The following is a 25,512-nucleotide window of genomic DNA, read 5'->3' on the forward strand; positions in this document are numbered from 1 at the left end:
GGTGAACACCACTTTGGTCCTGGGATAGGTAAATCGCAGTGAACGTTTGTCGGGATCTTTGAAATAGTGGTAGAGGGCCCTCCTTTTAGCGTCAAAATGTTGATACAGAAATTTGCACCAACCAGCGAGATCCGATCGACCTTGTTGAGATCGGAACTAATGTGGGCATGATTACGAGTAATCAGAGATGAATGAATGATAATGCTAGAAAGTAAATGACAAAGAGAACTTTTAAAGTGGTTCGGTGAAGTTAACTGCTTACATCCGTTGTGTTTTGTGTATATGCTGTAAGAGCCTACAATATAGTTGTAATCTAGAATTCGTATCCCCCTCCTCATCGTTTTAGGGGGTATATATACAAGATTTACATAAAGGAAAGTGCGGAATTAAGGGGATTACAAATGATTTGAATCACAATTATGATATCCTTGTGATTGAGAGCTATGATTGTGCAATGATAACTATTGATCCAGTCATTCTCGCGATATCTAGGATCTGAAGTAATCTGGGGATTGATTGATTAATTCTTGAGATTGTCCGCGACTAGCTTGTGCTGGGTCGAGCTACAACTCGACGAGCTTATGCTAGGTCGATCAATCATAGTTGCCAAGGTCCTTCTGGGCCGAGCCATATCCTCGTGTTGGCTCGAGCTTGGTGGAAACACCACACACAACAGATTCAAACAAAAGAATAATATTATATACAATGTTTGGATTCAAACAAAGAATTCCAATTATGTGACTATTTATGTATAATGCCACATTAATTATAGAAAAATAACTAATACATAATCAGCCACTTTAGGGGCTAACTTTGTATATATATATAATATTACTGATTTAGAAAACTATTTGGAAACTTATTGTGAAAATTTTGTTAACTTTATAGAGGTTTTATCCATTATTTTTCTAAAATTCTTATACTTGTTAAGTTTAACGAGTAAAATAATGAAATCTTTCATATTTATCTAAAATTAAACTAAACTAGAGTTAAAAGACATCAATATTCGATGAAATAACAAAATTTACTTTTAAGTTTTTTAAATAATGCTAGTCATCCCAAACGAGGTGTTATCATATCATTTAATTTATTATTACTTTATTTACATGTGAATTAATCTCAAATGAAATGTCATCGTATATGGGCATTGCATATCATTCAATGTAGGGGTGAGCATGGGTAAAGGGCAAAACTAGAACCAGCAGGTATCCACTCGTCAGTTCCGGGTAGGAACCAAAACTGGTCTCATTAGGGTTCGGCTCCAGCTTTAGAAAATTGGAATCGAGAATTTCTGGGTCCGGTTTTGGTGTAGTGCTGGAATCAGGAACCAGAATTGAGGTCCAGGTTCCCGAGATTGAATTGTAATTTTTGTAAACTATTAAGGGTATATTTGTAATTTTTTGGGTATATTTGTCATTTTTAAAAAAGTAGAGGATAATTAAAATTAATCTGGGTACCCAAAACTGGAATAGGAATCGTAACTAGAACCAAAACATATGTTTCAGAAAAATGTAAGGTACCCAAAACCTCTCACCACTAATTCAATGCGTCAACACTTTATTTATATGTTAATGTCATATACGATGACACCGCATTTAAGATAGTTTATGAGGAAAGTAGTAATATTAATAACAAAAATCTCTCAACAAATTACATTATTATAAGTTAATAAACATTTGACTCAATTACTTTTCCATAATTTATTTTAAGATAAACATAATAATATGAGACTTTTATTATTTCAAAATTTTCAATGGATGATTTATTATTAAACCTTAGATGTTAATATATTGAGTCTACAATAAGAATAAGATAAAGAAAAATTTCCAAAGTATATTTTTAAAATATAATTTTGGAATTTTAGTGATGCACCAATTTTGGGGATCGAAGTGATTAAGAAAATGAAGTCTATAGCCATCACAGACTTGCCATTTAACTTCATTTATATGACCGAAAATAATTAGTAATAATACACATACATCATTTTTATACAATATTTTTTATACAATATTATGTGATAAGTTATTTATTGATTAATTTAAAATTAAAATTAAACTTTCATTCAATAATATCTTGTTATATAATATTGTATAAGGAATATTATATGAAAATTATGTATATTTAGTATTATTGGAAAATAATAGGACTAGATTAAAGGGCTGTGAACTTGTGATGGAATATGCATACATCACGGATTTACCGATTAAGTTTCCCCAAATGTCCCTCCTTCCTTATTAATCGCACTCACGACTCTTTTATTTAAGGTGAGTCACGCTCACGAGCCATGCACACTTTGAGACGCGTAGACGTGGTGGGACGCCACGTTTTAATTTTCAAGACACTCAAATTACCAAAAACCACACATGATTTTATTTTACTGAAAACTCCTTATACTTTCTCTTTTTACCAAAAACCTACTAAACAGTGCAAACAGAACCTCCTTGTAGTTTAGATTTAAAAAGAAAAATAATTAAAATAAATAATTCATTTTTTAGGACTCTACTTAAAAATAGCCTCCTCTCTCTCTATATATAATAACTTATTCCAAAATTTTAGCATTTATTAAACTAAAATATAATTTTTTAGCTAAAAATCTTGAGTAATTGACACGAATAAAAACTTATTTATATTGAAAATCTATAAGTATTATTTTTTTTTTATTTTTTTAGTTAACAAAGAGTAATTTGTACTAATTGAGACTAAAATTTTAAAATAGAATTGTTTTTGGGAAAACTTTTACATATAAGTTATTTTTCAACTCACAAAAAATAAAGATATTTAATATAATTTAAAAAAAAAAGAAAAAAGAAAGGAAAACTCATTTTTATTTGTATCTTTATACGGCCGAGGTTAGATTTAAAGGAAAAATATAAAAAAGGGGGTACAGTGCAACTTCTTCCAGCACAGTGGCATTTCAGTAAATTAATAAAATTTTCCCGTGAACGATTCCCAACGCATTCATTTTACTCTTCTCTTAACTCAGATCATCTTCTTCTTTGTCCCACTTACTGCCAGCTCCTCATACACGCATCATCCTCATCGTTTCCATGTCCGCCACTCGCATCCGCCGTCTCGGCGCCGCAATTGCCGCCGCAGCCGGAGGCACCGCAATTCTACTGAGCGCTCCGTCGCTCTCCGGAAACGACCGCGGAAGCTCTCTCTCGCTCGACGCCATCAAGCGTCAGATAAACGACTCAAACGGCGTGGTTCCGTCCAGAGCCGTTCAGGAGTCTTCTTTGATCGGCGCTCACTCTGGTAATCCGCTTGACCTTCTCGTGATCGGAGGTGGCGCCACGGGCTCCGGCGTGGCTCTTGACGCTGCCACGCGAGGCCTTCGCGTTGGACTCGTTGAAAGAGAGGATTTCTCGTCCGGTACGTCTTCACGATCGACGAAGCTGATTCACGGAGGTATGTGATTGGATATACAACCATATTTGTGTTATTGTTGTATTGATGAATTGTGAATGTTTTTTGTGTATAGAAATTTAGTGATGGCTTTCGAATTTTGGAATGAATGGCTTCTTTATATTTAGGCACCGTTTGGTTAGTCTTTTCTTGTTTATCTTTTAGACTTTTCTTGTTCAACGTTTTGTTACTTCTGAAAGTAATGACACTTTTCGAGGATAGCTAACCGGAAACAACTGCAGTAACAATAGCAACAATAGCGTATACCTTCATTGTAGCATTCAATATTATAGTAGTTCTGTTAACTAGCCCAGTAATGTTAACCTGCCAGTAACAAATATGGCCCCTTTTTGCTTCCTGTAAAAATACTTTTTGAATTTTAATAGAACTTTCTATTATTTCTTTTCTGGGAAAAAGAAATGTGCATGAGCACTAACTGGATGGGCTTGTTTGTTTCGAGGGATATATTTTGAAGGCTGCAGTATGATTTTGGGTTCTTTGTGACTATGCCGTTGTTCCTTAAACACACACACACACACATATATATATTAAAATTAATTACCAATATTGGTACTGATTGTCATGGATGAAACAGAAAATAAATGCTTATACAGTATGATTTTATGGGATTGATTTATGGATGAGGTGGTATAACTGTGAGGTGCCGGACTTTTGCATTTGAATTTACAGAAATGGGTAACATTTGGAACTCACCAACTTTTGACATAAGCCATATCTCTTCTTATCTGGTTTATGTTTGTGGGTCTTTATAGTAAAAAGTCTTACTCGTAACCGTTCATTTATATTGATACAGTGATTTGCCTTGCCTATATGTTGAGAGTAGAGTTGTTATATGGTATTCTAATTTGACTTAGAAATTCAGAAATAGTCTTTTGGTACTGAAATTTATATATCTTCTTTTTCTGCTTCAAGAATGTCTTTTGTCTTAATTGGCTGGCAAGTGCGTTGCAATAAATACTTACATTGCTAGTATTTAACTATTTTATGATATATGCAAAAGGACTTGTACCTTATGTTTTGTTTCTTTCTTATTAATTAGTTATTTATTTGATACTATTTTGTAGGAGTCCGCTACTTAGAGAAAGCTGTCTTTAACCTTGACTATGGGCAATTGAAGCTGGTATTTCATGCACTTGAGGAGCGTAAACAGGTTATTGAGAATGCACCACATCTCTGCAATGCTTTGCCTTGCATGACACCCTGTTTTGATTGGTTTGAGGTAGTATACTACTGGATGGGCTTGAAAATGTACGATTTGGTCGCAGGACGGCGCCTGTTACATCTGTCTAGATATTATTCTACGCAAGAGGCTGCTGAGCTCTTCCCCACTCTTGCAAGGAAGGGTAAAGATAGAAGCTTGAGGGGTACAGTGGTTTACTATGACGGGCAGATGAATGACTCTCGTCTTAATGTTGGATTAGCATGCACTGCTGCATTAGCTGGTGCAGTGGTGCTTAACCATGCAGAAGTTGTATCCCTAATTAAGGAAGAGGCTGGCGAACGGATAATTGGTGCTCGAATTCGAAACAAATTATCAGGTACAAAAAGCTTAACCTTTCTATACAATTATATTAACTAAACTTTTATCAGTTACAATTTGCCTTTTTTTCTTTTTCTTTTTTTTTTTTAAACTTTTATTCAATTCCTTGCTAGTTCACCTGAAAGTCTTTCCTGTTTGACGCAGTATATATTTGTCTTTCCTGGTTCAATTTTATGTCTTTGTTTTCTTTTACCTATTAATAAAATGTAAAAGATTTCTAATCTATGAATAAGAGGATTCTGAAATTAAAGAATCATTTAGCTGTTGGAGTCTATTAATTTTTGGTTTTGTATTTTGAGCAAATTTTGAAGTTCTTGATTTACAAGTGCACGTATTAAAGTTAGCTGAAGTCACTTTACTTCATAAAATCAAACACATGGATACTGAATAATGCTTATCAGTTTGTTGCTTCAATTTGATGCTAGTGATGTGTAGTAAGTTTTTATGTAACAAGTGTTAGTAAATTGATTGTGTCATGACCCTCACTGCAAATGATATGTTACCAGGCAAAGAATTTGATACCTATGCAAAAGTTGTTGTGAATGCGGCTGGGCCATTTTGTGATGCTGTAAGGAAAATGGCTGACAAAAATGTACAACCTATAATCTGTCCAAGCAGTGGTGTTCATATTATTCTACCTGATTACTATTCTCCTGAAGGAATGGGTTTGATTGTTCCTAAAACCAAGGATGGACGTGTGATTTTCATGCTGCCATGGCTGGGAAGAACTGTTGCTGGCACGACAGATTCTAACACTAGCATAACTTTGCTTCCAGAACCACATGAAGATGAGATTCAGTTTATACTGGATGCCATAAGTGATTACCTTAATATTAAGGTGTGAAATTTTAGCAAATAAGACCCCTTGATTTTGTGCAATTGTTTTATTTGGCGATTTTTTTTAAGAGTATTCTTAATGTGAAATTTCTTTCTGAATCAAATAGGTACACTCGTGCATACTATTTCGTCTGTGGTTCATCAGTTGATTATCATTTTGCTAGATATGGTGTCTAAATTCTTAATAATTGAAGTACTTTTAATGCTAGTGACTCAATTTATCTCATTCCTTTTTTCTTTCTCCACTCAGTCTGCTTGTGGATACTTAAGTAATGGTGAAAAATAATAGGTACGACGCACAGATGTTCTTTCTGCGTGGAGTGGTATTCGACCATTGGCAATGGATCCATCAGCAAAGAATACTGAGAGTATCTCCAGGGATCATGTTGTATGTGAAGATTATCCTGGTTTGGTCACAATTACTGGTGGAAAGTGGACAACATACCGAAGGTAATGTTTGATCAACTAGCTGATAGTGTTTGTTAACAGATTATTGGAGGGTTTCCATACAAAGGTTAGTGCAAATATGCAGATGTAGAGGTGTTGCCTACCTCTGATGCATGTTCAATAGTATTGGTACCTTATGTAGTAATCTCTTCCCTAGTGATATGTCCCTTTCCTTGTGACCTTTTATTAGCCAAAATTATTTTCACAAGCTAATTTTCTACTCCTCTTATTCCTTCTTGCCTCTCTCTTTTTTTCTTTGCACATGAGTTTTGTGCTTACTAGAACCATTTGCAGCATGGCAGAAGATGCAGTTAATGCCGCTATAAAGTCTGGAAAGTTGAGTCCAAGCAATGGATGCTTAACGCATAACCTGCGGCTTATTGGTGGAGACGGATGGGAACCTTCACATTTCACTGTTCTTGCTCAACAATATGTACGCATGAAAAGGACGTATGGTGGTAAAGTTGTTCCAGGGGTTATGGACACTGCTACCGCAAAGCATCTGTCTCATGCATATGGCACATTGGCAGAAAAAGTTGCTACCATAGCTCAGGTTGGTTTGTCTTGCTCTGTATGAATTTAACTCTAATAGATACACAAACTTAACCCTAAATCCCTAATATTGATAGGAATTGAAATTGAGATCATTTATGGATGTTGGAGTGCCCCAAGTAAAACAAGTTTCGAATGTACATTTATTGGTTTCAAGTGCTGCTGAAAATCTAGATAACTTTTAAATATCCGTTGTAAGTGATATCCTCATTTGCATCAATATGAATACCACAGTTCTTGAACCTTAACAATTGGTATATAGCTCATCTAAGTCTGACAGACAAGCTTGGATATTTTACATTTTCGGTAGTGTATATGGTGTGCGTTCTACTTTATACCTGTGATCATAGTTTGTCTGGAGTTGACCATATTGGATACTTTGATTCCCTGGAAATATTTTCTTTTCCATGTGATAAGATTATTGTACGAAATATGGTGGTGCATATCATGTATATTGTGTTTTGATGTGACCATGTAGTTCTTTCTTTTGGTGGTTAACATAAATCCATCTTTTAACTGTATAGAATGAAGGTTTGGGAAAGCGGCTTGCCCATGGGTACCCTTTTTTAGAGGCTGAGGTTGCTTACTGTGCCCGATATGAATACTGTGAATCTGCTGTAGATTTCATTGCTAGAAGATCTCGGCTTGCATTCCTTGACACTGATGCAGCAGGCAGGGCATTGCCACGCATCATTGAGATATTAGCCAAGGAACACAATTGGGATAAGTCAAGGCGGAAGCAAGAGTTTCAGAAGAGTAAAGAATTCTTGGAGACTTTCAAATCCTCAAAAAATGCTCAGTTCCATGACGGGAAGCACAATTAGTATGTCCAATAAGCATTTCCCATTCATTTCGCTTTGGTAAATCAGAAAATCCCCTACTGATCATGATTCATTTTTCACTTTGTTTTAGGGTCTTAAGTTCAGGCAAAAGCTCATTTTTTTTTAAGAGATTGATTTTGGCTTAATCCCTCTTCCAGTAAGTCTCCAAGGTTGTGCTGGCGTGAAAAAAAAAAAAAAAAAAATTAACCACTTCTTGTCCAATTCACTCACTTTTGAGCTTGTGTCACACTGGTGTCTATCAAAATAACGATCCAATTCTTCTGCGTTCCGGTTCCCATTTTCATTCAGCCACTTCTCCAAGGTCTTTTTATAATTATTGTTACTGAAACTAGTGAAGAATTGTGATTACATTTTTTAGTTGTCAGTTCTTTTTCTTGTATATTTTCAATAAAGAAATGCAGAATTGCATTGAATTGACTTCGTTGCCAAGCTCTTGTTGTTGCATACATTTATTGTCCCACTTTCGTTGCCAAGCTCTTGTTGTTGCATACATTTATTGTCCCACTTCTATAAACCCAGGCTTCTTGAAACTTAAATAATCATAATACCTCCTATACTTTTTATAAGTCTACCATTGTATACTTGAATAACCAATTTGTGGGAAGCAAAAATACAAATAAAAAATAGTTGTGTCTAAAGGTTTATAATTGCAAATGTTGCTAACCATTAACCAAGAAGATTAATCTCCTTCGTCAAGTCTTCGTAATTTTGAGATCTCTTCATGTTAATACTTAATGAACAACTAACCTATGAGACTTTATATTAACAAACAACATATCTATGGGGGTTTAATAGGATGGTTAAGCCTATAATTTGTTTCCACAAGGCTTGGGGTTTCATCGGTCTCATGGGCATGTAAATAGCTAAAAGACGGGTGCGTTTGATTTATTATTTTGAATAGGATTTTGGAGATAGTATTGGCTAATTGAATAGGGTGATTATTATGAGATAAAATTTAAAAATTTACAAAAAAAACCCCTAGGTTTGCTAATTTAACTAAACACCCCAATATATAAAAATTTTATAAAATAACAAAAATAACCCCACCCGCCACCCATAGTGCAAGATTCCGGCCACCACCGCCAGAATCTGGTCGAAATCTGGTGTTACGATGCAGACCAGTCGGATTTGGCCGGACATGCATCGATCTAGCCCTTTTCAGCTAGATCCACAAATCTGGCAGGAAAATGCCAGATCGATGGCCAGATCTAGCCGTTAACGACCGAAAAAGGCCATATCTGGCTGTCAGTGATGGCCAAAGAAATGGCCGTCGTTGATCAACGACAATCATTTCTTTGCAATGGCCAGATCGACGAATTGTCGACCAGTTCCGGTCGTTTGTAGGTCATTGTGACAGATTCTGGCTACTACTAACGGTGGTTGCCGGAATCTGGCAACTATGGGTGGGTGGGTGGGGGTGTTTTTGTTAATTTTTAAACTTTTTTCTGGGGGTATTTATGAAATAAATAAACTTAAGGGGTCTAAAAAATTAAAAAAATATAATAGTATTTCCTAAATAATTAAACAAACAAATATTTTGGGAATAAAATTGGAAATATGGATAGAAATAATAAACCAAACGCACGTTTTCCCTTTTTAAAGATTATAGGGTTTGATAAGACTTTAGATTCAAATTCGATCGTAACCCACAATATTATTGTAGCAGGTGACCCTAAGGTTTGAATTCAAAAACCCAAGGAAGGGAGCAAACCTCTTTGTCCATTAAGCTAACTCCATGAATTCATCAAACTATGGGGGTATTTGTCCGAGCTTATGAAAATTAGTTTATAAGCAACAAATGTTTATAAGCTAATTTTAGCTTATAAGTATTTGAAATTTTAAACAATTACGTGTTTGGTTAAAGTATTTATAAGTGACTAATAAGTAATTAACGTATTTGGTAAAATGTGCCTTATAAGTACATTTTATTATAAAATGACTAAAAAAGGTATTACATTAAATAAGGGCATACTATGAAATTTTAAAATTAAATAAGGATAATGTAGTAATATACTTGGTCTCTGCTTATAAGCCCAAAAAAAAAAAAAAAAGTACCTCCCCCTAACTTTTTTTTTTTTTGTTTATAAGCTCAACTTATAAACTCAAAAAAATTATAAATAAACACATCAGTTTAATTTTAGAACTTATAAATGAGTTTGACCAACTTATAAACTTAAATAAACACGCTCCATGTTCTCAATTGTGTGTATATATATATATATATATTCTTTGTTAAAACAAAAAATCGCATTATATATATATATATATATATATTCTTTGTTAAAACAAAAAATCGCATTGGATAGAATAGCGGACTGCGTAAGCGCAAATAAAAACCAACCCCAAGTGGCGGAATTCGTCCTCAATTTTCATCACTTCAGAAAGCCAAGAATGGCTTCGGTAGCAACAACTTCAACAGCAACGCTCTTCTCTTCACTCCTCTCAAGACCCTCTTTCTCCCTCTTCCGTACTCGCCCTCGCATCACTTGCTCTTCCTCTTCAACTTCTACTTCTTCTTCTTCTTCTTCCTCCCTTCAATTCAACATCTCATTTGCTCCACCAAAGCCCAAACCAACACAAACCACCCTCCCTCGACACCAACGCCAACTTCAAGAAAATGACGACGACGACGAAGAATTCGGTGGGCCCCAACAGCTCTTCATTCCCTGGATTGTGCGTGGGGAGGATGGCAACCTCAAACTCCAAACCCACCCGCCTGCCCGTCTCATCCACGCTCTTGCCGATGCCAAGACCCAGAAGCCCAAACAGAAGAAGAAAAAGAACGATGGTGATGGAGGTGCTAAGAATGTAAAGCTTTCCAAAGCCGCTCGTAGATTTTATAATGACAACTTCAGAGACCCCCCTGAACGCCTCAGTAAAGTCTTAGCTGCAGCCGGTGGTAATATATAATATATCTATATTCTTTAGATACTTTTGACGCCATGAAGTGCTTCTCAATAACCATTAAGTGCTTTTATGTTCCCAAAATGTTCATATAAGTGATATCACTTCTTACTTGACATGACGCGTAAATGATAATTTGATTTCTTAATGCTACCTAGGACTTTAGTATCTCATATTTTTCATATAGTGGCGTGTCTTCTTCTGTGATATGGTTTAAAAGGTACTTAATTGGTGCTTCTTGAGTAAGAAGAACACTTAAAATAGCTTCAAAAAGGCATTTGATGTAGAGACACGAGTTGTTAACTTAAGATATATTTTTTCTGGCTTGTTTTGGTGAATGATTAGTGTGCAGTTGAACTGTATAAATCCAAATTGTGTATTCAAGTGGAAGAGGAATTTGACAATAAATTTTTGTATAATAGTCTTGAAATTGCTAGTAATGGTTTGAGCTATTTATATATGTTATTAGTGGCATCAAGACGGGGTAGTGAAGAGCTAATATTTGAAGGTCGAGTGACTGTAAATGGTTCTGTATGCAATACTCCTCAGGTGAGCTCTTAATTTTTTATTTTTTTATTATTATTATTATTATTTTTTGTTGGTTGTACCTTGTTTGTTAATAGGCTATAATTGGTATAGGTTGCTCTATCAAAGGAGAAGAGACATAATTATTTTTTTGATTTGTTTACCGCACAAGTATTAAATGCTAGGATTATCATGTTTAGCATCTAGAATTTAAGCCTTTGTTACTTGTGATGATGTGCAGACTAGAGTTGATCCTGCTAGTGATATCATTTATGTAAATGGGAAACGCCTTCCTAAGAAATTGCCGCCAAAAGTGTATCTTGCGCTGTACAAACCAAAAGGGTTTGTAATTTTTATTCTTTTACCTGCAGTTGTTACCTAATACCCTTGTGAATGGTCCTTTTTGTCTTGTCTATTCTAAATTTAACTTTAGAAGCTATGTTTAGATTAATTTAATCATTTTATGGCAGGTACATCTGTTCATCAGGGGAGAAGGAGTTTAAGTCTGTCATTAGTCTATTTGATGATTATATGAAGAGTTGGGTATGTGCTGGTTACAGTTTTTGAGTCTACTTTTTGAGTTATATATTGTGATAATTGGTGGGAAAAAAGGTTTTGAGTAGAGGAAACTAAATTGAAGTCAGTTCTATTGGGATATTATCAAATTATATATGTATATGTTACTCAACAGTTGTATCTTTAAAATTTATTCATAAACTGTTTGCATTTACAGGATAAAAGAAATCCAGGACTACCTAGACCGCGATTGTTCACTGTTGGTCGCCTTGATGTTGCCACAACAGGATTGATTATAGTGACTAATGATGGTATGTATACTACTACACATGAATATTGTATGAGAAGGATTTTCAATTGAAGTGATTTATCTAATCCATATTAATGTTATATGTTTCCAGGAGATTTTGCTCAGGAAGTTTCACATCCTTCATCTAAGTTGCCTAAAGAGTAAGGTTTCACCATTATTATCAGTAATGACGGACTACTCTGTTTGATTATTACAAAAGAAAGATGGTTGTTTTCACATAAAATGCTTCTCCCTCTCTCCCTCTCTCTTTTTAATTTTTTTTTTCTCTCATTTTTTTATGAATGCCAGAGGGCTGAAATTTTCAGCTCTAGTACTTTGTTATGCATTTTAATGTTATTGTCATTTCTTGAACTTATGCACCCATTCTTTCTTTTGTTTCCTGACAGTTATGTTTGAGGTTAACTTGTGTGATTCCCATAAAAATGTATTTCCTGATTACAAACATCTGTACGTTCTGTCTCCGTAGATACATTGCAACCATAGATGGTGCAGTAAATAGGCGGCACTTAATAGCCATCAGTGAAGGAACAGTTATTGAAGGCACCCATTGTACTCCAGATTTGGTGGAGTTGTTACCACGACAACCAGATATTTCAAGACCTCGTCTTCGTGTTGTGGTATGTTATCTATTTCCATGCCTGTAAGCTGTAACTGTTTCAATAAACTATGTAATTGCATTCATTCTGTGGCACTTACAAACTTGCTTAGATTTCCTCCACTTACAATATATCCGTTACATGATCTACCGTAGCTTTGAGATGTTACTAGTTTTGTTTGGGTTAAGAGCAACTGATACTTGTGGCTGGTTTTCTATTGGATTTTTTTAATATGGAGTATGTTGTACTCTTCTATGTTTTGTGGGTGTCACTTTAACCCATTTACTTGGGGATGTATCTCTCCCATATTTATATCGTCGGTGAGGATATGAAGTGGGAACAAATTTTTTGACTAGACAGCCTTAATATTATACTCTTTTTATTCTTTTCAACTATATTAAACAAGATTAGTCCTAGTTGCTTAAACTGGATTCATGCAGGTTCATGAAGGGAGGAACCATGAAGTTCGAGAACTTGTGAAGAACGCTGGACTTGAGGTCAGCTTAGGAAAGATTTTTGACATGCAATCATAACTTGAACTTATTCATAAAATTTTATTGATTTTTTTCAAGTGAGTGGATACCATGAAAATTAGTGGGATTGTAATCATTTTATGATTATATGCTGATGAAGTTTATTTTTGATAAAATCCGGACATTGGTGGTATCCTTGGTGACACCACTGGGCGTTGCATATATGGATTATTTGTGCTCTTCTTTTTTCCATCCGCTTCATTTTTCAATGGTACTTAAGTGAGCTATTTTTGTTATTGTTTCTCCAGATTTACTCATTAAAACGAGTAAGGATTGGTGGGTTCAGACTTCCTTCAGATCTTGGGTAATTCTCTTCATCCTTGTCTGAGAACATTATGAGGGTGGACCTCTTTTTCTTTAAGTAATATTTACCTTTTTTTTTTCCCATCACTCGAAATCAGCATGCATTTGTGATCTCATTGTCCAAGCCAGTGGTGAACCCTGGAACTTCATATCGGGACAATGGTGCAAACATTCAATCACAATAAAGTTTGTAACTTTTTTGAGCTAATTCTAACTAATTTGTACAATAGGGTTTTAAGAATCTTCAAGTGATATTTTGACTAAGTTAAAACTTAAAGATACAAGTTATTAATATTACACTATTACTAAGTCTTACATTACATAAGTTGCATGTATCTTCCTAGACAGACTTATCATAGTGAGCAAATTTGGTAGCTGAAAAAGCACGTGTCCATGTTACTTTATCCTCGTTGGCTAAAAGCTTCGAAATTTGTGCTGATTGTTTCATGAATTTCAGGCTTGGAAAGCACGTGGAATTAAAACAGTCTGATCTTAAATCGATCGGTTGGAAGAATTGAGTTGCTACAAAGCAGGGAGTTTGCACATCATTTCTGTTTCTTCAAGCAAAGTACAGTCAGACGAAACATGGCTTCACAGTTCTGTCTGGAGTATCGCTGATGTTTATCAGTGAGAATGTTGAAGGGTCCCTTGCCCCTTTTAGAGGAAGTCTATGAATCATGAGGATGACTGCCTTATATACTTGACAGGGACAGCGATTTGTATCATAGTGAAACAGAAGGCTATCCAAGTCTAAAACAGAAAAAAGTGTCAAAACTTCATTGGTGATGGAAAATTTTCATCAATCAAAACCGTCTCTGTAAACGGGTAACTGGCAAGAGTTGCAAGCAAAATCTTATACGTATGCAATGAAAATGTATAGGAAGAACCTGCAATTGGTGTTTATTTAGCTTAAACTCAGCTTGCTGGTTGTTTGAGATCGAAGGTATCCTGCTTTTACACATTTTTGAGGCCCAATCTGGACTAAAAATGTTTCTGACATCTACGTAATAGGATTTTGTGACTTGGTATATGCAGTTCTGTTCGCAAAAAAAAATTGGCTTCTTCCTAAATCAATGTTATAGTATTTTTCCCCTTCTGAACCCAAACCATGGATCTTCTGTTGTTTCTCTATCTTTGTTATTAATATTTTGTTTTATTACTGAAAATCCTTCATAAGTTGAGAAGGTTGAAGCTCTTCAACTACAGAAACGAATAGGGATAGGATTTTGAGCCCAATTTGACCCAAGAAAAAACCAAAAGCGTAAAGTGAAGGAAATCTGATATGGGAATAAGAAACCTCAACTGTTGAGGCTAAAATTCATTGTTTGAGGTTGAAGCAATCCAAGGAAAAGGATTCAGACTGACTACCTCAATAAAAGAGCCCACTTATCGACCAAACTTACTAATCACTTCACATCAGGCCCAACTGAGGAATCATATCAGAATCTTTAAGGAAATTGTTACTTTATCAGCAAGAAATTCTGGTAAACATCAAAGTTATACTTTAAAGTTGAAACTTAGGATTACATAAAGACATCATTATTAATTTATCGTCACAATATCCATATAATTAATGTTGTTGTTTAGAAGCACCATATTTGTTAGGGGTGTTAAAAAAAAATGCAAAAACCGAACCGAATCGGTAACTAAACCGGTTTTCCATTTATCTTGGTTAGGTTTCGGATAAAAAAAGTACAAAAACCGATTTTTCGGTTCGGTTACTGGTTTACGAGAATATGGGAACCAGTTAACTGAGACCGGTTTATCATAAAAAATATTAAATTAAAGTAAAAAATAAAAAATCCGATTTATTATAAAATATTAAATTAAAACCGGTTTTCCCTTTAACTAGTTGGGATTCAGTTATCAAAACACTTACTATTGAGCTAATCATTTGGGCGAAAGATATCATGAAAATTCCAAACAACAACACTACGCGTACGCTCTCTCTTACAAAGAGAGAGCGTACGCACTGACGTGGCACGCCAGGTGGTGTGCCACATCAATGACATGTGGCATGTGGGCCATAGTTCTTAATCTCCAAAAATTTAAAATATATATATAATTTCAAACCCAAATTTCCCAGTTCCCACATTGTGCGACCTAAATCAAATTCCCTTCCCTAATTTCATCTTCATCTCAAATCAAATTTTACAATTCCTATCTCATCAACCTTTCCATTAATTTATGAAATTCCATTTTTTTCCCAAAAAGCCACCCTCAATAGAAGATCCTATTGATTTGGTTGAGGCGAAGCAATAAAAAAGAGTTGTATCTGTTAAAGACCCATCACCAGCAGCGAGACTAGTGCCAGCATCCTTGCCTATTCCAACATCTCTTAGCATTGATCGAGTAATGGCTTCACTTAACAAACAAGACCAGTAGCCAACCATTGATCTTGTCGATCCACCCACATTAGTGGCAAAGGAAGAAGCTTTAAGGGCAAAAAAGAGGATATACATAGCTATTTTACTAAATTCACTTGGGATAACCACCATGCGACCACCACTCTCAACGGCTCCTACCGCCGCCGCATACCGCCAGAGCTCAATCACCATAGCCACCGCCATTGCTTGTATGTGTACCTTGACTGTTTTCACTTTCACTAATAAACTCAATCCCAAAACCCATAAGTTCTTGTACATATCTCAATCTTCATTTTTAATAAACAAAGTCATTACTCATTGCAGAACTAGGTCGTGAAAAAAATGAAGTTTTGGATTCATATTTTGAGAAAGTTAAGATTTTGATGAAAGGGGGAATCGTTTTAGGGGCGCTTGTCTATGGGGTTTTGGTGTTTGGTTGCAAGAGAGTTTTTGTTGTAGAAAGTGTAATTAATGCAGGGTATGGAGGTTGATTTCATTGAATTCAAATCTGCATATTGGTTGGATTTGGTGAAAATGGCTGGATTTGGTGAAAATGCAGAATTTTTTGGTGCAACTATTGCAACTGCATTGTTGCACTGTAGGCAGATTCCAGAAGTGTTTTCGGTGCAGTGTTTGTGTGCTGGAAGTGATGGCTAGACCTGTTTTTGTGCATTTGAGGAGGTATATCCGGGTTTTTGAGGAGTCAAGCTGTATTTTGACATTGTTTTTGTGCATTCGAGGAGGTATATTCGGGCATTTGAGGAGTCAAGTTGCATTCTGACAGTGTTTTTTTCTTTTGTTTTTGTTTCTTTTTGGTCAATTGTTCATGGCAGTTGAAAATTGAACTAGGTCGGCTCAAGCAAGAAGAAAGTCTGATATCTGACCTTGTGCATAATTGTTTGAATATGATATATGTTGAAGATGGTGTTGAGCAATGTAAAGTAGTCGAGTGAATCCATGTGCAAGTTGTTTGTGTACTCTATATGTCTGATGCTTTATTGGATGTAATCTTTAGAGTTTTATTTTACTAGTTTTATGAGCGCTTTTGGTTAATGCAAGGATTTGTAAACTTACCCAATTTTGGGAGGAAAAGAAATAAATAAATACACAAAATGCATTGTTTCGATTGCAATGTTTTATGTTACATGTACAAGATGCTTGCTTGCGTAAATGATACTTCACGGAAATGGAACAGCTCTTCAGAGAAGGACATTAAACACAAAATCACATAATGCAATATTGAAATGCAAAAAGAAATGACATCCACCAAGGATATACATCCTTATACACAAAAGCAACACAAACACAAGATAACCAAACTCTACAATCTTGAGAGCCTTTACAAAAAAAAAAAAAAAAACAGCAGGAAAACAAGGGGACACCGCCCTAAACTTGCCCAGTATCCAGCAACAGCAAAAAAAAAAAAAAAAAAAAAAAAAAAAAAACCAGCTTCACTACCAATAAAGAGAAAAGGATGCAGCATAACAAAAGCTGCTACTATCACTCCAACCTGCCCAACCAACACTCCAACAAGTAGAACATTACACTACACACTACAAAAACTGCAAATGCACAACCTACAACCAACACTTTACACACTACACAACTACAAATGCACAACTTGCACCACCAGCCCATTAAACATTGCACAAACTACACTTGCAGCCCATTTGTCCTCTTTTTTACAAGGGATAGAACCCATCAATCTGCACCTTATATATATCAAGACGTATATAAAGAAGACAATGCAATATTAAAACTCAAGAAATTCGACACCTAGACTTTCAATAGTAGATTCACATAACCAATCAACTCAACTCAATATCATAATATGCAAATTTAAATTCAATAATATTTGAAATTTCAATCACTATTCAATAGCTAAAAGGATATACGCCTGGTAATTTTATAGAGAATAAAAGATGCAAAGTAAGAAATGGGAATTCCCCAAAGGAACCAAGTTCTTAGGACATGCACAAAGAGGCTAAGCTACATAGAGAAACCAAGAGCAACAAAAGGATTTACACCCTTTATACACAAAAACCTATACACAACCAGCAAAAACACCCACGGAAACAACAAAAATCAGCTTCCTGTGGCTGATCAAAAAGTGCACAAGCTACTCAGATGCAACACCTACTGTGCAGATTGCTAAGACACAAAACCAGGCTTGTCAAAGCTCACATCAGCAGCCAGCAGCCAACCCAAAAAAATGTCACCTGCAGCACACCTAGCTATGCACTTGGAAGTAGTTGGTTGCAAGCAACACACCAAAAATAAGAAACAATGCCCGAGCTCTCCCCAAACCACAAACAACATTACAACTACATTGCAGGTACACCTGAGAAGAGTCCACGTCCTAGTCTCCTGCAACATATATGTTGAAGTCGTGATATTTATCAATAAATAGAATAAAAACAATGAAATAGTCAACAAAATAAATAATTACTAAGTTTTTATCTTCATGCTTTATCCTCTTTTTCTTGCTTTTGCAATTTCTTCTTTTTTAATTTACGAACAATTTGTTCAAGGCTCGATTGCTTTTTTTTGAATGGAGGACGACCTTTGCTACGGATAGCCCGTGGATTAAGAATATTACTACTCCCCTCTTTCAAAGCACCACCAACACTTTCACAATTCATTCTACTATGAGATGACAAGTTTTCTCTTCTATCATTACCACCAACACTTTTAGTCAATATCAATTTGTTCTTAAGATGATTAATCACGTTCATCACCATGTTACAATCATCCTCATTAGTAGATGTCAAGTCCACTATAGTAGAAAGTAAATTAGACAACTTATCAAATCGTTGTCCTTCAATATTGGTGCTCCAACAATTATAACTTATCTTAACCTTTGTATGACATCTACTTATATTTTCTTCCATCATCTTAAAATGTACTTTTCAGGCACACGAGAAATTCTCTTATGAATCAACACTGTAATTGCATGTTGACATAAAATTCCCCTAAACTCAAACAATCGACAATTGCAACGAACATTAGAACTTGATCCATCAAAGCAAACTACAAAAGGAATAGGACGGTGAGTCTCTTCAACCAGAACATCTTCTTCTATTATAAATTCCACACATGAATCAACCTCTTTAGAAGGAGATATTTGACAATAAAGCTTACCAACAAGTTCTTGTTGGAACTCCTTGAATTTGGCAATGGTATATGCATCTTGCTATTGAGAAGAATTTGGCAATGGTATATGCATCTTGAAATTGTTTCTCAATAGCATATGTGCTTATGCAAGGAATCTATAATTTGAAAGATTTAAAATTAGCCTCATTTTCTTTCTCCACTTTATCACACAATGCATTATTATATTGTTCCACAAATTGTTTTAACGTGGTTTTTGAATTAATATATCCATCAAAGAATGCATGCATACTTTCACTATGTTGGGTAGTAGATATACCTACCCAAAAAGTATCTTTCACAAATGCCGGCACTCAACACCGTCGTTCATTATACAGCCCAAGTAACCATTCATTGGCCTGGAGGTTGTGTTTGTCAATGAAACAATTCCAACATTCTTCAAACTCTTCATGTGTCAATGAATCATACATAATATTTTGCAAAGAAAACTTGATAGGTTCATATTGGCTATAACCTCTCAACTTTTCAGGCAATTTCTTCATTATATGCCACAAACACCATCTATGTCGTGTACTAGGAAACACAATTTCGATTGCTTTTTGCATTGCCCTATCTTGATCAGTGATTATTGCTTTCAGAGCACAATTCAACATACATGCAAGCTAAGATTGAAAAAGTCATACAAATGTCCATGTGTCCTCATTGGAGATTAACCCACAGCCTAATAATGTTAAATGGTCATGATGATCAACACCAACAAAAACAGCAAATGACATATCATACCTGTTAGTCAAATATGTTGTGTTGAATGTCACAACGTCACCAAATTCTTTAAATGCAGCTCTACTCCTTGCATCCACCCATAGAACATTCTTTAATCGACCCTCTTCATCTAAATCCATTATATAGAAAAAATTAGAATTCTCATTTTGCATTTTCAAAAAATATTTTTGAATTGCATTAGCATCTCTACCACCAAGTCGTAGCCTCCTAGCTTTTTCAATATAGTTAAACAATCTTTCTATAAGAAAGACAAATTCTCAACACCGCCTGCTTCAACTACCAAGGAATTAAAATTTTTATTTGGCCTAATCTCAGTCCTATCATTCACTTCAAGCTTCCTTTTCATGTACGGTTGTATTTTTTGATTGCTCTTAAAAAATCTAATTTTGCCAGGACTATAGAGTTCATGGTTATGATCCAAGACAACTAAACATATTTTCCATTTCCCATCAGAACGTACAGAAGCACCGATTCGAGCTTTACAATCAGTTTTTGTCCTTGGTTGCATTTTAATGGCATTTCTACAAACGCTATTCTACTTCCCTTTACAAGAACAAGACAGTGTTGCATATTTCAACTCTCCATTATCTCTTTTTCTTGAAGATCTTATGATGACTTCAAAACCCATTTTATTCCCATAGCCTTTGTAGTCTTGGAAAAGCATATCAAATGAATAAAAAATCATTCCAGGCTTAGGCTCCAGAAAATCTTCTACAATTCTTGTATCTTCAATTTCTTGCTTATTATTATCCTAATAAATTGGTATTATGATAGACAAAATTAGAATATAATAGTACTTAAAAATGGGAAGACATAATACCATTAAAAAAATCTTAAACCATATAATACTGAATAAAAAGGGATTATAAAGTGAAAATTACCTCAACGACATTGATTTGAGAGGAAGAGTTCTCTAAATTTTTTTTTACTGCACTCTTCCCTCTTTGGTATTTTGATGTAAATAGAATACCCTAAATAAAAGGTACATTTTGTCAAACATTTGCTCCCTAATTAGCACACATCGACATTCAATGATATATTACTAAAAGATAAATTCTGTCAAAAACATAATTCTATGTAAAACCCGATACAATTTTGCTTTTAGGAAAAAAGAATGGTCCTGAAACAAGTGGTCCTACTCCAACATAATTGATGCAATAGCCTGGATTGAATCACATAAAAGGGATTTCTTCTACAACTCCCTAACAAATACAACACATCTTTTTTATTTTCTTTCTACGCTTTGAAATTTCCTTATACAGTAAACAAAAGCCCACTAACATATACACTATAAACTATCCAGATCATCAAGTAATTTCAATGAAAGCAATGTACTTGTAAAGCATAGCTCGTAGTCTCAAATAATATTATGAATTCACAAATTTTGTAAGAAACTTCTAAATAAGTCATAGTTACGGATGAATCACAAATTCACTATTAACTCAAAAAGAAATAGAAAGTTAGGAGAAGAATACAAAATTGAAGTGAAGTTACTAGGTAAACACAAAAAACATACCAGTTCAGCTTTAAGAGCAAAAACCATAAGAGTGTAGAATGGCAGCACAACTACTGTTCCCAGAGTAAAAACACTACTAGCTATAAAGATCTGGGAATGAAACATTAGAACTTCAGAAAATTATGAGAAGGGTACAAAATTGAAGTAAAGTTACTAGATAAACACAGAAAGCATACTAGTTCAGCTTTAGGAGCAAAAACCATGAGAATGTAAAATGGTAGTGCAACTTTTGTTCCCAGAGTGAAAACACTACTTGCTAAAAAGATGTGAGGACGAAACATCGAACATTAGTAACAACTTCAAATCCTTTACAACAAAGAACTTCGACAAACCAAGATCTGGTCGAAGTCCAAGATTCGAATCAGTTCAACACCTAGCTTGCTTCCTCCTTTGGTTCCTCCAGGGATCTCTTTGAAAGTTGAAGTATCTAAGGCCAGAAGTAAGTGAAAAGAGGAAGTGGAGGGCGGGTTGTTAGCTGGTTGCTAGTGTCAAAGGTAAGGGGGTTCGACTCCTCCATAATCAATCTATCGTTTTTTTCAATCGAAAAATTAGGTTGCTAAATTGAATAAATGGAATCAATATGTCGTTTCCTTTCCTCCCCCACCTATTGAACACAAAAACTAAGAGCTAACTAAGGGGCAGGGCCTTCCCTACCAGCTTCGGGTTCACCTTCTAGGCGATATTAATTAGGACATCGTTCTATTATGTCCAAAGGTTTATAATCCTGAGTAGGAACTCGTGGGCATTCTTTCACAGCTAAAGATTTGATTAGAGGAATTACAAATTTTGATAGTTAAGGTAAATCAAATTTTGGAGAGAATTTGATTTAGGATGAAGATGAAAGTGGGGAGGGAATTTGGTTTAGGATTATCGCGAGTTTTGCTTTTACAGTTGTAATTTTTTTTTTTTTGGGGGATTAAGAAGCATGACCCACGTACCATGTTAGTGCGTACACTCTCTCTTTGTAAGAGAGGCGTACCACGTCAGTGTATACGCTCTCTCTTTGTAAGAGAGAGCGTATGCATAGTATTATTGAATTCCAAATAGAGCAATGCTAGTTTTATAAAGACAAATATAAAGAGGACATACAAAGACAATCTCCATCCTTGATTTTCATGATTTCTCTCATTCTATTTTTTTTTTTTTTCTTCTTACTGACGTCATTTTGTAATCCTCTTTGTATAAGTTTTTATAAGGATACATTTTTCTTCCAAATGATAGTGACTTGGGAAGCATGTGAATAAGTGTGTGGCTTTGCAAATGTCGGCATTGTGAACAAAATGGAAAAGCCAGAAAACGGGAGTAAAAAGTTGAGGTGCTTTTCACTTCAGCTTGTCAGCCGGCCAAGTGAATACAACAAAAGAGACAGGAAAGCAAATAGGAAAATGTTGGATTCTTTATCTGATTCTCTGACAACGTCCAACATTTTAATTCATAATTTATTTACTATTTTTCTCTTGTACCAGAGAATTCAATATTATCAAGATTTAATTAATCCAATGTAAGTCTAACAATAAACAAGAGTTGACAATTTATGATACTTGAAAAATTTATCTTATCAAATAATCACAAATCTCTTCTATAACTTAACCAAATACACTGTAAACATCTATTATATATTATAGAAATTCTCCGCGTATTATATTAACCCAACTTATCCTTTTAAGTTCTCACTCAACCACATTTATAAGACTCCAAAAGGGGATTAATATATGATTTGCTAAAATAAATATAAAATGTTTTTGTTTCAGAAGAAGAGCATTTGAAGAATATAAAGCCAAAATACCTGAAATAAAAGAGTCTTGGTGGAATGTCACTTGAGCCTGTGCCTGTTATTGTTTTCAGTTCTGACAGTTACAGGATTAAGGATTCATAAGATTATTTTAATATTTTATTACTAAATAGAGCACTAGGGGTTTTTTTTTTTCCATAACCAGGTGTTCGGATAAGATTATGTGTACTTCAACTAATTTTGAGATTCATTGAACACTTTACAAGTCTAAAAGGTTAGATAAGTCACGATGTTATTATAGTTGGTGGAATCAAGGTTTGAATCTAATAACTCAAGGAAGGAAACAAACCTCTTTAACCGTCAAACCAATCCTATGATGTTAACTAGGGTTAAATTTCTTGCTTCTTTAAGAGATTGTTAAATATGGAACATTGAAATGATGTTAAAATATTTAAAATTATAAAAAACCGCACAAGATTATCAAACCACTCATTAAAAAAAAAAAAAAAAGAGTTGAAAAACCTCCTAATAAAGAATATTTAATAGGTTTTAAAATTCATTGAAATGTTTAAGGCATATTAATAAAGTTAATATTAAATTTAATTAAATGGGTTTATCTCTTCAATTATGATGAATTTTACAATATGGGATTAAAAAAGGAAAAAAAAGATTTTAATATTTGTAAGTGCTATTTTTGTAAAGAATATTTTCTGTGTTAAGTTAGCATAAAATGTAATGTAAATTATGAATATAACTTTAGAAGGATTCAATTTTTTTTATCCTATTGTAATACAGATTTGGGTGTTATTGTTTCCCAACTATAAATGGGGCCAATATTAACATAAAATGAGAAAAAGCAAAAGTATAATAACAATAATAATAGAACATTGATTATGAAGTACATTTTGAATAATTTAGCAATAAAAGAAGTGATCTAAATTTGTATTGAAATAATATCAAAATTATGACAAAAGTGTCAATCAATGCCAGGAAATTGTGACCAAAAAGTTATTGCATAAACTTAAAAGAAGACCGTTCTCGTTGTCATTAAAATGTGTAGGCCACATCGTGTGCCCTACCCCCTTCCCCTTTACTATTCGATTTATATCACAAATTTTCAGATGGAGTGCACGACAAATTCCCATGTGAGGTTTAACGAAATTTCAAATTTATATCTTTGGTTGTATTTATTTCAAATTCTTATTTTTAAACTAACATTGTTAATAATTGTCGGAGATGGTTGAAAACAACAAGTAAAAGTGTGAATTTTGTAAAAGAGATTGTGAGAAGTCCAAGTGGTCTCGAAAGTTATTTTGGGCTTCACAATCAATTGGAAAAAACAAAAAAATGGTCAACTTGGACGCTATTAAAGTGAGTCGCTTTTTGCTAACATAAGCTCATCTTTTGTCAAAGAAAGTGCCGTTTATGTGCACCGCACTATAGTAAAAAGTTGAAAATATGTTAAAATAAAGGAAACGACGTTACTTCAAGGATGAGAATCTAAAATAAATGTAACTAAAAGTATCAACTTGGAATTTCGTTAAACCTCATGTGAGAATACCTCGTTTTCTCTTTTCTATGAAGCAAGCTAATATTTCAAGACCCTATTTGTTTAAATTGGGATGGAACCTTAACCCACAAAAGAAAAAAAAAAAAAAGAGTAATGCTATAGTTATCGAAATGAGTACACCGAATTTATGCACTGAATGACGTGACATAATCCCAACCGTTAATTAATATTAACTCATAATTAATCGATGATCAAGATTATGAGATGACATGAATTTGGTGTGCTCATTTTTGTAACTATATTATTTTCCAAAAAAGAAAATGAGTCCTTTTTAAGAGCAATGCGGCATGGTTGCTTCGTATTCAATAATTGGCAGTGCATTTGTTGCATTGCGTGGCATGTGACATGCACTTAGTACATTATACATCCCATCAGTATATTTATTTTGATTAAAATGGTGAAATTATTATGATTAAGCCCCCCCAACTCAGAGTCCGTATATTTATTCCAAAATCTTGATCAGCGAAATCTGATGGATGAGAATCATTTCCATTATATATATATTTTTTGTTTTTTTATGAGAGGGTGTTAATTCTCTAGAACTTTAAAACTATCAATCGAATGAGAGGTCTAATAGGCATCTCTATTAGAAGTCGTAAAAACTCGAACTCAAAGAATATATTAGATCCTTCTATTTAAAAGATTATATTAGATCATCTTTTTATTTTTTTACTATTAAAAGAGACTCATTAATTCTTTACTCTTTTATCATAAGGCCACCAATTATGGTTTCATTTATATTATATTGCCAAATCGAGTTTGATCTTTCGATATAACTAAAGAGAATACAGCAAACACAATCTTTTAACAGATTTTATGAAACTTTACCGAGTCAATAATGATCAAACAAAGTTGCAAAACTTGAAAAAAAAGAAAAAAAAAAAAAAAGAAAAATCTTACAACCTTGAGTCTTACTCCGTATAATGTAATAAAGTTGATTGCATATCATATCATAAACTCGACAACTGATTCTAATTGCCGTCCCAACGTTACAACCATTGACAACAACAACAAACAACAGACAACACAACTCTACACAACGCGGGAACCATTTTATCTCTCTCTTTTGTGTTTATCGACTATCGTGCTGGCCTCAACAACTC

General features: G+C 34.4%; 2 protein-coding genes across 3 annotated transcripts; both read left to right on the forward strand.

Moving 5' to 3' along the window:
* The first annotated feature begins 2,951 nt into the window (after positions 1 to 2,951).
* LOC116115364 (glycerol-3-phosphate dehydrogenase SDP6, mitochondrial) lies at positions 2,952 to 8,073 on the forward strand. 2 transcript variants are annotated; one of them, XM_031401521.1, is made up of 7 exons: positions 2,953 to 3,408; positions 4,491 to 4,964; positions 5,473 to 5,804; positions 6,093 to 6,253; positions 6,545 to 6,803; positions 7,327 to 7,625; positions 7,715 to 8,073. In XM_031401521.1, coding segments are annotated over exons 1-7 (1,887 nt in total). In that variant the 5' UTR covers positions 2,953 to 3,047; the 3' UTR covers positions 7,716 to 8,073. The 2 variants fall into 2 exon arrangements, with proteins under 2 accessions (XP_031257383.1, XP_031257381.1); XM_031401523.1 differs by lacking the exon at positions 7,715 to 8,073 and having other exon boundaries at positions 2,952 to 3,408; positions 7,327 to 7,708.
* Positions 8,074 to 9,952: 1,879 nt separating this feature from the next.
* Positions 9,953 to 14,430, forward strand: LOC116115324 (putative ribosomal large subunit pseudouridine synthase SVR1, chloroplastic). Its single transcript, XM_031401483.1, has 10 exons — positions 9,953 to 10,543; positions 11,018 to 11,097; positions 11,315 to 11,415; positions 11,544 to 11,616; positions 11,807 to 11,900; positions 11,991 to 12,039; positions 12,366 to 12,516; positions 12,936 to 12,992; positions 13,277 to 13,332; positions 13,789 to 14,430. Exons 1-10 carry the CDS (start codon positions 10,036 to 10,038, stop codon positions 13,847 to 13,849), a joined length of 1,230 nt encoding a protein of 409 aa, XP_031257343.1. The 5' UTR covers positions 9,953 to 10,035; the 3' UTR covers positions 13,850 to 14,430.
* Positions 14,431 to 25,512: the final 11,082 nt, after the last annotated feature.

This window comes from Pistacia vera, unplaced genomic scaffold (genome assembly GCF_008641045.1).
Source record: "Pistacia vera cultivar Batoury unplaced genomic scaffold, PisVer_v2 Contig737, whole genome shotgun sequence".
Classification (NCBI taxonomy): Eukaryota; Viridiplantae; Streptophyta; class Magnoliopsida; order Sapindales; family Anacardiaceae; genus Pistacia; species Pistacia vera.